This window comes from Sminthopsis crassicaudata, chromosome 2 (genome assembly GCF_048593235.1).
Source record: "Sminthopsis crassicaudata isolate SCR6 chromosome 2, ASM4859323v1, whole genome shotgun sequence".
In the NCBI taxonomy this organism is placed as follows: domain Eukaryota; kingdom Metazoa; phylum Chordata; class Mammalia; order Dasyuromorphia; family Dasyuridae; genus Sminthopsis; species Sminthopsis crassicaudata.
The window spans coordinates 474,712,663-474,728,506 of NC_133618.1; the positions used below are offsets into that span (position 1 = coordinate 474,712,663).

At 36.2% G+C, this 15,844-nt stretch overlaps 1 protein-coding gene across 3 annotated transcripts in view; it reads left to right on the plus strand.

The window, feature by feature from the left end:
- SLC7A9 (solute carrier family 7 member 9) overlaps positions 1–15,844 on the plus strand; it is a 56,766-nt gene that overhangs the window by 1,472 nt on the left and 39,450 nt on the right. The window contains exons 2-4 of one of the 3 annotated variants that reach the window (XM_074293235.1): positions 1,191–1,363; positions 10,028–10,211; positions 11,013–11,111. In XM_074293235.1, the coding sequence (XP_074149336.1) occupies positions 11,025–11,111 (87 nt within the window). In that variant the 5' untranslated portion in view covers positions 1,191–1,363; positions 10,028–10,211; positions 11,013–11,024. Of the gene's footprint in view, positions 1–1,190; positions 1,364–9,193; positions 9,511–10,027; positions 10,212–11,012; positions 11,112–15,844 lie in introns of those variants that run through there. The other 2 variants (XM_074293236.1, XM_074293237.1) reach the window with 2 other exon arrangements.

Sequence of the window (15,844 nt, forward strand, 5' to 3'; positions counted from 1 at the left end):
CAAAGGATTAAAATGCTTTAATGGTGTAACTTTTAATATTTTAATAATATTTGGCTACATAAGATTAAAGAGATAAATACTAATAGACTTCCACTTCTAGCTTCCCTTTAGGGTAAGGGAACTCTTAAGCCAAAAGAAATCTTTGTGACAATAAAAACAGTCTGAGATGTGCATAGCCTATAATCTTTCTGAAAGGAAAAACATTAACTTGGATAGAAATTAAGAGACAAAAGGAAAAGGCAAAACAAATAAAGCCCTAATTCCAAGTCTGGTAGAATTTTTTTTGCCATTAATTAACTCTAGGACTTCAGGAGAGTTTTTAAATCTACTTATCTCACATTGCCACATAGTTATACTTTAATTAACAATAGACAGTTAATTTATTAGACCCCATACTATGTGCCAAACATTGTGCTAAGATCAGATGATACAAAGAAAGGCAAAAAACAGTTTCTGTTCTCAAGCTCAGAATCTAATAAGAAAAACAAAAAGCAAACAAATGCACAAGTTATATATAGAATAAATAGAAAATAATTAACAGGAAAGACATTAGAATTAGGAGGGATTGGGAAAAGCTCCATGTAGAAGGTAAGATTTTAGTTGGGACAATTGGTGATTATGAAGCATTTCTTATAAACACTCAAATGTTACATAGGATAATAAGAAAGTTTGTAAATATCTGAAAATAATTTAAGCATAGTGGAAAAAGTAGTGAACTTGGAGAAAATGGATTCATAGGAAAATAATATACACAATTTGTTGTTTTATCATTTCAGTTATGTCAAATTCTTTGTGACTCCATTTGGAGTTTTTTGGTAAATAGGGTTAAGTGACTTGTCCAGGGCTACACAGCTAGTAAATGTCTGAGGTTGGATTTGAACTCAGGAAAATAAGTCTTTTTTTTAATTAATTTTATAATTATAATTTTTTGACAGTACATATGCATGAGTAATTTTTTTTTACAACATTATCCCTTGTATTCACTTTTCCAAATTTTTCCCTCCCTCCTTCTACTCCCTCCCCTAGATGACAGGCAATCCCATACATTTTACATGTGTTACCATATAACCTGGATACAATATATGTGTGTAAATCCAATTTTCTTGTTGCATGGTAAGAATTGGATTCCAAAGGTATAAGTAACCTGGGTAGAAAGACAGTAGTGCAAACAGTTTACATTCACTTCCCAGTGTTCCTTCTCTGGGTGTAGCTGTTTCTGTCCATCATTGATCAACTGGAAGTGAGTTGGATCTTCTTTATGTTGAAGATATTCACTTCAATCAGAATATATCTTCATACAATATTGTTGTTGAAGTGTATAGTGATCTCCTGGTTCTACTCATTTCACTCAGCATCAGTTGATGTAAGTCTCCCCAAGCCTCTCTGTATTCATCCTCCTGGCCATTTCTTATAGAGCAATAATATTCCATAACCTTCATATATCATAATTTACCCAACCATTCTCCAATTGATGGACATGCATTCATTTTCCAGTTTCTAGCCACTATGAAAAGAGCTGCCACAAACATTTTGTCACATACAGGTCCCTTTCTCATCTTTAGTATTTCTTTGGGATATAAGCCCAGTAGTAGCACTGCTGGATCAAAGGGTATGCACAGTTTGATAACTTTTGGGCATAGTTCCAAATTGCTCTTCAGAATGGCTGGATTCTTTCACAACTCCACCAACAATGCATCAGTGTCCCAGTTTTCCCACATCCCCTCCAACATTCATCATTATCTTCTCAGAGTTGTCTTAATTTTGCATTTCTCTGATCAGTAGTAATTTGGAACACTCATATGAGTGGATATAGTTTCAATTTCATCATCTGAAAATTGTCTGTTCATATCCTTTGACCATTTATCAATTGGAGAATGGTTTGATTTCTTATAAATTGGGGTCAGTTCTTTATAGATTTTGGAAATGAGGCCTTTATCAGAACCTTTAACTGTAAAAATATTTTCCCAATTTGTTACTTCCCTTCTAATCTTGTTTGCATTAGTTTTGTTTGTACAAAAGCTTTTTAATTTGATGTAATAAAAATCTTCTATTTTGTGATCAATAATGATCTCTAGTTCTCCTTCATAAATTCCTTCCTCCTCCTCAGGTCTGAGAGGTAGATTATCCTCTGTTCCTCTAATTTATTTATGATCTCGTTCTTTATGCCTAAATCATGGACCCATTTTGATTTTATCTTGGTATATGGTTTTAAGTGTGGGTCCATATAAAATAAGTCGTCTTACTTCTAGGCCCAGAGCTAAATACCCTTTGTAACCAGCTGTCCAATATATACTATACAACAAGGAAAATGGAAAAAAAAAGAAACCTGAATTCTGTGTAGTCATAATTATCTATATTGGTCCTAAAAAATTCATTACAGGTGAGGTGACTATGGATGTACAATATTGCATATAATGGAAAATTAGTCAATATGTTGTTTGCTTTTATTGAACTGATTTTTTCCCTCTCTTTAAAAGTCTTTACTATATGAAATGACTCACTGGGAAGGATAAAGATATGTTTGTAACTAAATGATATAAAAACAAAAGACATCAATAAAAATAAAGATGTTTTGTAGATGTAGTCAAAGGCATTGGTTAACTAGCTTTATAGCCTTGTGAAGTTTCTTTCTTACTCTAACCTCAATATTCTCATCTATAAAGTGAGAATGATAATTCCTATTCTCATGGGTTGCAAAGTAGGTCAAAGGAGATTTTGTAGGCTAATATACTTTGTAACTTAAAATGTTATATAAGAAAACATTATAGTAATTTTCCCAACCTTATCTATTTAGTAAATTATAGATGCCAGAAAATGACATATGAACAAAAAAGGAATAGTTTCATATTGAAATTTAATAAGTATAAACCAAACCCTATAACAAGGAGACCAAAAGTGCCTACAAAGGATCCTATTAGCAAATACATGGGTTTTTTGCCAAAAGAAGTATATCAGACAATGGCAACAATGACTTAGAATACAAAACAATCTGTTAAATCTTTACAAGAGAAGTAGTGGAAGGATAAAATCACCTTAAAAAAAACCTTAACAAGATGCCAAAGCTTGATCATCTTGTGGGCACTTGGGGATGAAAGTAGAAGGTCAACAGATGAAAGCCAGAGAAGATCTAGAGGAGAGAGCCAAGATAGCAGAATAAATGTGTGAACTTGCCTGAGCTCTCCCAAATTCCCTTCCAAACATTAAAATAACGCCTCAAAATGAATTCTGAAGCAGCAGAACAAAAAGAGGATGGGGAAACAATTTTCCAGCCCAAGATCACTTAGAAGGATGACAATAAAGGTATGTTTCACTGTGTGAGAGTGCACTGCAGTCAAGTGCAGATGGCATCCACGCAATCCCACACTAGGCCTTGGGAATAACTGACTTAAGTCAGAAGCCTTCAGAATTCTCAGCCCACGGACAACAAAGGGATCTAACAACTGGCCAGGAGTTCACAAGTACCTTTCGCTGGCACTTGGTGCAGAACTCTCATGGATCTGAGTCCAGGGGAGAAGGAGCATTAATAGGAGCAGGGACCTTGTCACAGTTCCAGGTAGAATAGAGTACTTGTGGCCACTCACAGATTAGAACATAGGCCAAGAGAGCAATGATCACATCACCCTGGAAGTTCTTGGAAGAACTAAAAACTTAACAACTCCCCAAAACTACTTCTAAAAACAACACCACAAAAACACCTGAAGCTTGGAACAGTGCCCCTTTCTCCTCAAGAGCAGAGCCCAACTTTAACATAAAGTTAAAAGAAAGTTACTATGGGGATAGGAAAGATCAAAACAAAAATTCATAAGAAGACAACAGTGTCAAAAGTTATTTGCAAAACCTAAAAGAAAAATGTGGATTGGTCTGAGCAGTGCACCCTCTCCTCTCCCCCCCACAAAAAAAAAGAATTCTTGAAAGATCTCAAAAAGGATTTAAAAAATTAAATAAGTGAGATAGAGGAAAAATTAGGGAAAAGAAATGAGAGTGATGAAAAAAATCATGAAAAAAAGTCAACACCTTTTTATTGAAGAAAATAACACCTTTAAAAAGAAAATAGTCTAAAAGATAAAAAAGGTACAAAAATCCACTGAAGAGAACTCTTTAAAAAGCAGAATTAACTAAATAGGGAAAAAATGTACAAATAAACAAAAGTTCAGTGAAGTTTTCTTCTATTTAAAAATTAACCAAATGGAAAAGGAGGTACAAAAGCTCACTGAGGGAAATAATTCTTTAAAAAATTGAATTGGGCAAGTGGAAGCTAATGACTCCTGGAAACATCAAATACACAAAATAAAAAGAATGGAAAAAATAGAAGAAAATGTGAAATATCTCACTGGAGAAACGATTGCCCTGAAAAATAGATCAAGGAGAAGCATTTTAAGAATTATTGGGGAGCAGCCAGTTGGCCCAATGGATAGAGCACTGACCCTGAAATCAGGAGGACCTGAATTCAAATCCACCCTCAGACACTTGACTCTTACTAGCTATATGACCCTGGGCAAAACATTTAACCCTGATGGCCTTGGAGGGGAAAAGAATTATTGGAGTATGCAAAAGCCATGATTAAAACACACACACACACACACATACACACACACACACACACACACACACACACACACACACACACAACCTAGACATCATCTTTGAAGAAATTAGAGGGGCAGCTAGGTGGTACAGTGAATAGAGCACCAGTCCTGAAGTCAGGAGGACCTGAGTTCAAATGTGACCTCAGACACTTAACACTTCCTAGCTGTGTGACCCTGGGCAGGTCACTTAACCCTAACTGCCTCAGTGAAAGGAAGGAAGGAAGGAAAGGAAGAAGGAAAGAAGGGAGGAAGGGAGGAAGGGAGGGAGGGAGGGAAACTGCCCTGACCTAAAACCAGAGGTTAAAAAAAAAATCTACTGATCACCTCCTCAAAGTGATTCCAAAATAAAATCTTCCAGGAATATTATAGTCAAATCCTACAACTCCTGGGTTAAGGAAAAAATATTGTCAGTAGCCAAAAGAAAACAATTCCAATATCAGGCAGTCACAATATTTACAGTCTCTACATTAAAGGATTAATTTAGAATGATATTCTAAAGAACAAAAGAGCCAGGATTACAACAAAGAATAATTTACCCAGCAAAACTTCAGAGAGAAAAATGTCTGTTTAATGAAATAGAGGATTTTTGAGCATTCTTGATGAAATAACCAGAGCTAATAGAAAATTTAACTTTCAAATGCAAGATTTAAATGATAAATAGCCTGGTGATAAATAGGAAAGAGAAACCATAAGGGATTTAATAAAATCAAACTGGTTACATTCCTACATGGGAAAGTAAATCTTGTAATTGTAATTCTCTTTCTCTCTCTCTCTCTCTCTCTCTCTCTCTCTCTCTCTCTCTCTCTCTCTCTCTCTCTCTCTCTCTCTCTCTTGGCTGAGGCAATTGGGGTTAAGTGACTTGCCCAGGGTCACACAGCTAGGAAGCGTTATGTGTCTGAGACTAGATTTATACTTAGGTTCTCCTGACTTCAGGACTGATGTTCTATCCACTGCATCACTGAGCTGCCCCAATACTTGTAATTCTCAAAATTTTTATCTTTATTAGGGCTATTAGAAAGTATAAACAGATAGAGGGCATAAATGTGAGTTGACTATGATGGGATGATATCCAAAAAACTAAAACTCAGGGGTCAGAAAGAGGTATGCACTAAGAGAAGGGTTAAGAGAGAAGTAGAATGGGATAAATTATCTCACATAAAGGAGGCATGAAAGAGCTTTTATACTGGAAAGGAAGATGGGGGATGTGAGTGGTGAGCAAATCTTGCACCTTATTCTTATCAGAATTGTCTCAAATGGGGAATAGAAATATACTTTTCAAGAGATACAGAAATTTATCTTATCTAATAGGGACACAGGAAAAGAGGATAAGATAGTCTTCTGGAAAGTAACTTGGAACTATGCCCAAAGGGCTATAAAACTGCATTTACCCTTTGATCCAGTAATACCAGTAATAGGCCTGTATCCCAAAGAGATTTTTAAAAAGGGAAAAGGGAAAAGTATTTCTAGCAGTTCTTTTTGTGGTGGCAAAGAATAGGAAACTGAGGGAATACTTATCAATTGGAGAATGACTGAACAAGTTGTAGTAAATAATCGTGATAAAATACTATTGTATTAGAAGAAATTATTTCAGAATGGTTTCGGAAAAGCCTGGAAAAGCTTACATGAACTGATGCAAAGTAAAGTTATAAGAGAAAGGGGGCGGTAATAGAAGGAAGGACAGATTGAGGGAGGCAGTGATCAGAAGCAAAACTCTTTTGAGGAAGGAAAGAGTAAAAGGAAAGAGAGAAGAATAAATAGAAAGAAAGTAGGATTCAGGGAAATACATAGTAATCATAACTGTGAGTGTGAGAGTGAATTGTAAGTGATGAACTTACCCATAAAATGGAAGCAGATGGCAGAGCAAATTATTTGATTTATATATAAAGGAAGATATTATAAGTAAATTAGTGCAACATGGAATAGTTTACTTGTCCTATCTAGGTATAAGGGAAGAATTTATAATCAAGTAAGGGGTAGAGAGCATTATAGTATGTAAAATGGAGAATTTTTATTACATTTAATCAAAAAGGTTTTGCATAAACAAAACCAATGCAACCAAGATTAGAAGGAAAGCAGAAAACTGGGGAGAAGAGAATTATTACAAATTTCTCTTATGAAGATCTCATTTTTCAAATATATAGAAAATGAGTCAATTTTATAAGAATATAAGTAATTCTCCAGATGATAAATGGCAGTTTTCAAAGAAATCAGAGCTATGGTCATGTGAAAAAATGCTTTAAATCACTATTGATTAGAGAAATGCAAATTAAAACAACTCTAAAGTACCACCTCACACTTCTCAGATTGACTAATATGATAGAAAAATAAAATGACAAATGTTGGAGGGGATGTGGGAAATTTGAGACACTAGTACACTATTGGTGGAATTGTAAACTGATCCAGTAATTCTGGAGAACAACTTGGAACTATTCCCAAAAGGTTATATAGCTGTGGATATCCAGCAATAACACTGTATTAGTCTGTATTCCAATGAAATTTTAAAAGAGAAGGGAAGGATCTATATGAACAAAAAATATTTATAGCAGCTCTTTTTATGGTGACAAACAAATAGAAACTAAGGAGATGCTCATAAATTGGGGAATGGCTAACAAATTGTGGTAGATAATCATGATGGAATGTAATGAGCCAGAACTCTGGAGAAAGGTGTTAACTTAGTGGAATTGATAAGACAATAGTTATCTAATTTAGCATGGTGATTAATAGTATTCTAGTTCAATATGATTGATTTAATCTTATAACAAATAATGGTTCCCTAATGATTGGCTTATACTCCGTATATTGTAATGATGTAATTGTAATAGAGTATACAAACTGGGGACAAACTCAGCCAGAAACAGAGAAGACTTGACCACCATTCTGGTGGCTCTCCTGCCTCCTATATTCCTTCACTAAAACCAAAACCCATTCTAGAGGACCACCAGAAAGCTAGCCCAGCCCCAGGCAAAGGATACAATAAAGACTTTGGACTCTGTTCCTGACCATTCTCATGGTCATTATTCTGCTGAGACCAAGGCTGGTCCCAAGACCTCCAGAAAGCTAACCTGGACATTACAATGGAATACTATTGTTCTATAAGAAATGATGAGCAGAATTGTACACTATTTCAAAGTCCAATTCTTTTTGTACAGCAAAACAACTGTTTGGACATGTATACATATATTGTATTTAATTTATACTTTAACATATTTAACATGTATTGGTCTCTATGAGATTTTATGAGTATAATCCATATTATACATTAAACTTTAATGAGGGTATTAGAAGGAAAATGCTATTTTGCAGATATTATCCCAAAGTAGATCAAATAGATAGGTTGGTAGATGAATAGATAGACAGATGATAAAGAATTTATATCTGCACCATCATAAAGTTGACTAAAAATTGCAGAGAATACAAGCTTTCAATGTATTTACTATAAAAAGGTACTTAGTAAGACTAAAACTACCTAAAGAGCTCTCTTCCAACAAGTCCTCTCCCACACATAAGTCCCACGTACACAAGATTCCTTCAAATCTATTATACTTTGCAAAGCTTAGCAGAAGTAATCTTATTTGATGACCCATTGACCATAAACATCAAATGAGGCATAAAGCAGACTTAGATACTTGCTAAAGATCCTTGCTGCTATCATAGAAAAGACCCAGTGTACAGTCCAGGGTTAAGAAGGCTTCTGTATAGATCATAAAATCCTTGACATGGTGCTGATTGCATCAAGACTTGGAACTTTGAAGAACATCCTGAACACAATCCACAATTCATTAGGAGAGTTTGCTTAATCATCCCCACAAAAGAAATTAAATGAGTAAAAATCACTATTGTTCTGTGACATGCAGTGTGATGGACAACCCATATATTTCATTCATCTGTGTACCTAAGTACATAAGCGTACATATATCTATGCTTAGATATCTTAAACACTGCAAGTAGACATTGAGTTGCCCCCAGAATTAAACAGGAGACTAGTTCAATGCTACCACAGAGGACCAACAGACATGAATGGATTGTGAACTGAATCATTGGAGGGAATATTTACATTGATGAGATCACAGATCAGTTTGAGCAATTATCAATGCCATGTTGACAATCTGGTTCTCAATGGGGTTGGTTATTTGAGGGTCTCAAGCCAAAGAGAACAATCATGGAGGAAGTTGTAAATAGTGAATTTCCAAAATTTAAATGGAACCTTTTACCTCTGAGGTTCCCAGTGTGTTTTACCAAGCTAATTCCCACTTTAATTTTCCAGTTTAAAGTTCATAAAGGACATTGTCTTCTGCAGGAGATTGCTCTGCGATGCTGTACCATGTTGTCTTACAAGATTATCCAGCTTGAAGAAAATCTAACCTGGTGCTAGGGAGGGCAGCTTTCTTAACTTTAAATATGTGTTTTGGGTCCAAGATAATTTTGTAAATTGCTTTGTTCTATGACCTTTTGCTCCCCAATTTAATCTCTCTTACATAGTGAAATTTCTCCTTGAGTAAAAACCATTGATAAGTATGAAGCATTAATGTTCAGGCATTATTCAGGATCTGCCAAATTGTACTTTGCCTCCTTATCTCACTTGTTCTCCCAGAAATCTTATTGAAAAGTCAATAATAAAAGAGACTGAGACTAAAAGGGCACTCTTTTTCTTCATCTAAGAATTCCTCTCCCAGAGTCTGGCTTTTGAGTCATCTTGGATGCTGAAATCCTTATTGAATTTGCTGAGATTTTGTGTTACAAAGGAAGAGTGGAGCTCTCGGGGCAAAGGAGTCTCCAGGAACTGTTCTGTGATTCTCAAATGGACTTTTCTAGGATCTCCTTAATCACAGAACCATTAATAGCAAAACCTTGGAACCTCAGGCACTTCCTTCGTATTTCACAGAGTTCTGGAAGAGAAGGAAGATGGGGATCTGATATAGGAATGGCAAGTATACACTGTTCTGAATTTCTTGTTGGAAAAATCTATCTGCAATATTGCAAGTTTTTGGTGTTGAGTAGAAAAGAAAAAGATCCAATGGGAAATGATAGGTGAAAAAAAAATCTATTATGCCTTCATTTCATCTATTTAGAATTCAACCATCTTGAAAAAGAAAACAATAGCTTTGAGCAAAGCTCCTGACTTAAGCAAGGAGGAAAACATCTTCTTAACCAATGAGTTATATGATCTGCAGTTAATGTTTGTAGAACTCCTCGTGGGTAAGCTGTAAATAGAGCCTTTTTAAAAACAATATAGTAATGAATGCAATGTTTATCTTCATTTAATTCTTAGATATTGGAAAAACCAGGTACTTCTGCTCTTTATAATGAATCCTCACTAATATGGCTTAACATTTGTGGAAATTGATAGAAATTTGATTTGTATTCATAAACAAAATCAAACATTTTTGGAGAGAAGCTATCTTGCCCCAGCTTCACATCTTTGTTTTTTGTGTGTATCTCAGCTTCCTTGCAGAAAAATGTGTTTAATAATTACCTCTTGACGACCTCTGTACCTTCTGGCTTCCTCTACTCCTAAGCATAAGACATGGGTGTTCCTAAGTGAATGATTTAGTGTAAAAGGAATCCAAATCCTTAAAGAAGGAAAAACTCATCTCCTAAATCTGCAAGGTCAAAGAGAGAAGAAAGGTAAGTGAATGATGGAATGATGGAAGAGTCTTCTCAGTCAAGAGTGTTAGAGGGGGTTTCTTTTGGGACATGAAGAATTTATCTTTTAATGGTAACATACTATTGAATTAATTTTCAGCTGGCCTCTGTCAAGCATTCTTTCATTCTATGATGGATCAGTTCAATGAGTATTTTATAAGACCTCACTATATGCAAAGTAAAAGCATAGATAATACCTCTGCTGGGATTTCTGCCAGGCACTTGTACACATGTAGTATTTAATTTTTTCCCTTAGAATAAAATTTGAAAGTGATGTTGAAAGCTTTCTTAGTAAATCAGCACTAGATAATAGCATGCTTTGCCATAGGTATATGTAAAGTAAAATAAGGTTGTGAATCCCCCCAAAAGAAGCAAGTCTAAGTTGATTTCATTACAAATCTGTCATGAAGAAAGGTCTGGCTTGACAGACATAAATGATGGGTCTCTAAATATTTGTGCAAATGATGATTTTAAATTGTGTGAAGATCATGATTATGCTATTTCACAAACTATATTTCAGTATTAGAACTAACAGAATTAATCGTCAGTGATAGTTGGTCTTCCCTAAGACATATAAATCCTTTAGTTTTGGAGTTAATTAGGATAATTAAACTTGCTACAGATCCTCTGGAGTTTAATTCTCAATAGTATTAGCAGAATTGCTAACTTTTGATTTGATAGCAAAAGACTAGGGAAAATTTTGATGCTCTATACATCTTTATCTATAAATTCTATTTGAGGAATATTCTATTTCTGTTCTCTTTATATCATCCTAACACTTAGAGAGAGTTTAAAATGGAGGAAAAGAGTGTAAGAAAAAGAAGAAAGGATGAGCAGTCAATCCAGAGTAAAGAACCTAAAAGTACAAACCTACAAAAAGAGGTGAGTGTGATTCTTCCTTCTAAAAATTTGTTGCCTCCTCTTTGTGATAGACAGGAGTTGGTATATACAGAATTGCAGGAAAATCATATCAATGTATGTTTGATTAATTTTTTCATGTATAATTAAAAATGTAAGTGTTTTGGTCCTCTCTTATGACCAGAGCACATTATTTTTTTTCTCAATATTGCAAAGCTGTTATAATAATCATTCCTTCTACAATTTTTAAAGCATTTTCACATGCATTATTTCCTGGGAAATTATTACACCATTATAACAATTATTCTTTGAGGTAAACAGAGCTTATCTATCCTTTTTTTTTTCCTTAACAAATGAGAAACTGTGGCTGCAAGAGATCACAGGTCCTACCCAACGTCAGGTAGATAGGAAGTGGCAGAAGTGTGGCTTGAACCACATCTTCTGAAGCCTGGTCTGGTCTTCTATCCATTTCTTCATAATGTTTCCATGCTTCTTAGAAAATATGTCCTTGATTGACATAAAGTAAAGGAGTCCTTGTTCAGGTAAAACCCCACGATAAACATCTTGGTTCATCGAAAGCATTTTTCTGTGGTGAATTTTTCAAATAATGAGTACTTTGAAGTAACAACAAGGCATCCAGGTGGCAACATCTAATAGACAATGGAAATGCAGGTGAGGGAAAAGAACTGGAGACCCATTGAGAGTCAGCAGCATTGACTGATAAGTGTGAGAGTTGAAGCCTGCACATGAATTATGCAAAGGAAAAAGTATAAATATTTCAAGGAGAAAGGAAAATTAGCCAAAACGACAGTACATGAGTGGTTCAAGAAGTAGGAGAGCTATGGGACTGTGTTGTTATACAAACCAACAGAAGGAGTTTTAAGAAGGAAATAGCAATTCAAATGAAGCAGAATAATCAAAGAAAATGGATTCAGAGGGGGAAAAGCCACTATATTTGACCATGGATGTAATAGAAAACATTTTCAGCAGAATTAAAAGGATGGAAATCAGATTTATGATGTCAAAGATGAAGTAAATGAACAGGAAATGAAGGAAAAGGATATAGAACTCTGATTTAAGTTTGGTCATGAATGGTTATTAGAGGAGGAATAGGGATAAGAGAAGGTTGGTTGTTTTTTAAATAAGAGAAATGTATATACAATAAGCTTTTATCCTTTCCTTGACCCTGCCAAGGCTAAACTGACCTTTTACCCTGTTTATTAGCCATTCTCAAAAAGGAAACAAAAATAGAAGAAATTATTTGGTGAATTCTAGTATGAGTCTCATTCTCTGAAACTTCTTGCCTATATAATTGGATTTTTAAAATTGTCTTGTAATATTAAGAGTACTGAAATAGACTGCAATGGTCTAGAAATAGAATAGAAAATAAAACTCAAATAGAGATGGATCCCTGCAGCTTGGACTTAGAAAAGTACAATTTATCATTATCTATCTTGTATTTATATTTATTTTGTTAAATCTTTCAATTGCATTTTAAAGTTATTTTCTTGGAATTTTTCTGGCTTCCTATGACCCATGGTTTGACACCTCTAAATTTTAGAGGAACTAAGTTGAAATTCTGCCTCTATCACTCCACTATCTTATGTGACCTCCAGCAAATTACTTTTCTTCTGCCAAGAATCACTGTATTTCTCTGTAAAATCGGATTGAATACATCACTAAGGTCCTTTAATCTCAATAAAACCATGATCCAATTCCAGATTTGTAAAACTTAAGTTCCATTTTTGAGAAACATTATTGAACCCCACAATTTGAAGGGAATTGGAGGAGAAAGATCCATCTATTTGGAGTTCAGTGGGGAATATGTAATCCCCTAACAAAATAATTAGCTTGATAGTAAACAATCAGACAGACCACTCTCCCTTCTGGTGCCTCTCTGTAGTCAGAGATTATGGCAAATGTGATATGGCCTTCTGTCCCGCTGGGAATCTTAGAACAAAGGAGAGCCCAGGGTCAGGCTCAAAAGCTAATGGTGATAAAGCCAGAAACTGAAAATTCCTTCTCTCCAGAAAATGTAACAACCAGATTTTAGTCCCCAGAGACTTGAATTTTTCTAGCATGGCTCACCTACTTCTGGGAGTGACCTGTAAAAGCTATGGAGAGAAAAGCCACAAAGAGGTAGCCTTCGATCTAGAGCCAGAAAGAACTGGATTACTGAGTCCCCTGATTTCAGCTATTCATACTTCTCAGTGTTGTTATTTCCAGAATCACATAGAAGAATGTAAGTAAAACAATTTGTAAGGCATACAGCAGCATATGAGTGAGAAAATTTGTTTTTATCATTTAACTCCAAGCATTTCATTCTCACTGTTCTTGTCCATAAACAAGGCTTGCAGAGCATTGTAATGAAAGACTGAAGGGAAGTCAGGGAGAGTTCTGGCCATTCAGTGCAGTCCGACATACCTTGAGACTTGAGGGCCATTTGAGCTGTTTACCACAACAGGGGGTGGAACCACAAGCTTTAGGTCCCTTGGAAGGGCTGGCTTGGTTCCCAGATTGACCTTCTATTAGCCCTCCTTCGCAATAGGTTAATAACCTCCAAGATTGTTCTGTGTTTTCTGGCTTACTTAAGATCTTTCCAGCAGAGATCAGGTGAGGCTGCTAGAGAGGAGTCAACCCTGAGAATTCCCCGAGGCAGAAGTCCCGGCAGACTTTGGCCGTTGTCCCGAGGCCCGGGAGAGAGGTCTATTCTGGCTCAACCTTGGGGCTGAGGTTCAAGGAGGTGTGACGTCTTCAATTAAGCAGATGGCTTCGGAGCACGTCAAAAACAGACTGAACAAAGAACCAGGGCTGGTGTAGGACACCGGTGACTGCCGTTGTGGACCCAAATACTTCCAGTTCCATCCACAGGCTGCAGGGCAGCTCCCAGGGGGAAACTGTCTGCCAGGTCCCTGTTCTGGGCTGCCCTTTTCCAACAGTCTCATCTCCCCCCTGGACTCCCTGAGTCCAGGACATAAATTTGGCACCTACCTCGCAGAAGAGGATTAGACCTTGGAAGGGGTGTGCCAGCCACTCCCTTCTCCCTTCCGAGAGGAGGGTTGCCTGCAGGCCCCATTTCGAGAATGCAGATTCAGCAGTCCGGAGGTTATATGACCCAAATTAAGTATGTAATTGAACCTGAATTCCCCTAAGAACTAAAGAATTGCCAGTAAATAATAGGTTCTCCACTAATTTATCTTTGTGGCTCAGAGTTCTTTAGTGTCAAGGATATAGAATTTAAGTGACTCACTTTTATATCAGCTTATGATTGTAATGTTGTCCTTTTGGAACCATAGGTATGGCCTTGCATCTTTTAGAAATTAAAGCGGAGTGTTCATGCAGGAAATACATATATGCTCAATTCTGCATCTATTCAAGAAATTTTAAGGCTTTTTTTTTCCCCCCTGAGGCTGGGGTTAAGTGACTTACCCAGGGTCACACAGCTAGGAAGTGTTAAGTGTCTGAGGTCAGATTTGAACTCTGGTCCTCCTGAATTCAGGGCTGGTGCTCTATCCACTGCGCCACCTAGCTGCCCCCCATGGGCTTTTTTTTTTTTTTTTTTTTTTTTTTTAATACTTGCTTTTGGTAGTGTCAGCTTTTATGCAAATCAAAGTCCCTGAAAGATTAAGCAACAGGAAAATTTAGAGCATCACCTAGAGAAGCAATATTGAGCTTGGGCTAAGTCCTTCAGGAAGACCTCTTTCTCTGCTCCAGTTGTCAGATAGTTAGGTGCTTGTAACCTGGATTGTCAGAGGAGTACTGGAGAGCTGAAGCCCCCCACCAGTGTTGATCCTAAAACTTCTTTTTTCCAATCTCTGTTGTAGAATATGCCCATTTTTCCCCAAGTGATTCTCATATGGCAGTTTTAAAGCCCTTCTTGATTGCCCTCCTCTAATTGTTCCCCAGTTTATCATGTCCTTAACTATGGTGTGTAAAACTGAAGACAATATTACACATGTGTCCTGATCATGAGAGAGGACAGGAGGGTTGAGCTTTTCTGGAAGCTATATCTCTTTTAATGAAATACTATATCAGCTTTTCTTGGCTGATAAATCATACTATTGACTCTTCTTTTTATATATAGCTTTTTATTTACAAGATATATGCATGGGTAATTTTCCAACACTGACAATTGCAAAATCTTTTGTTCCAACTTTTCCCCTCCTTTCCCCCACCCCCTCCCCTAGATGACAGGTTGACCAATACATGTTAAATATGTTAAAGTAAGTTAAGTACAATATATGTATACATGTCCAAACAGTTGTTTTGCTGTACAAAAAGAATCGCACTTTGAAATAGTGTACAATTAGCCTTTGAAGGAATTAAAAAATGCAGGCGAACAAAAATCGAGGGATTAGGAATTCTATGTAGTGGTTCATAGTCATCTCCCAGAGTTCTTTCGCTGGGTGTAGCTGGTTCAGTTCATTCCTGCTCTGTTGGAACTGATTTGGTTCATCTCATTGTTGAAGAGGGCCACGTCCATCAGAATTGATCATCATATAGTATTGTTGTTGAAGTATACGATGATCTCCTGGTCCTCAGCAGCAGTTCACGTAAGTCTCTCCAGGCCTTTATGAAATCATCCTGTTGGCCATTTCTTACAGAACAATAATATTCCATAATATTCATATACCACAATTTATTCAGCCATTCTTCAAGTGATGGACATCCACTCAGTTTCCAATTTCTGGCCACCACAAAGAGGGCTGCCACAAACATTCTTGCACAGACAGGTCCCTTTCCCTTCTTTAAAATCT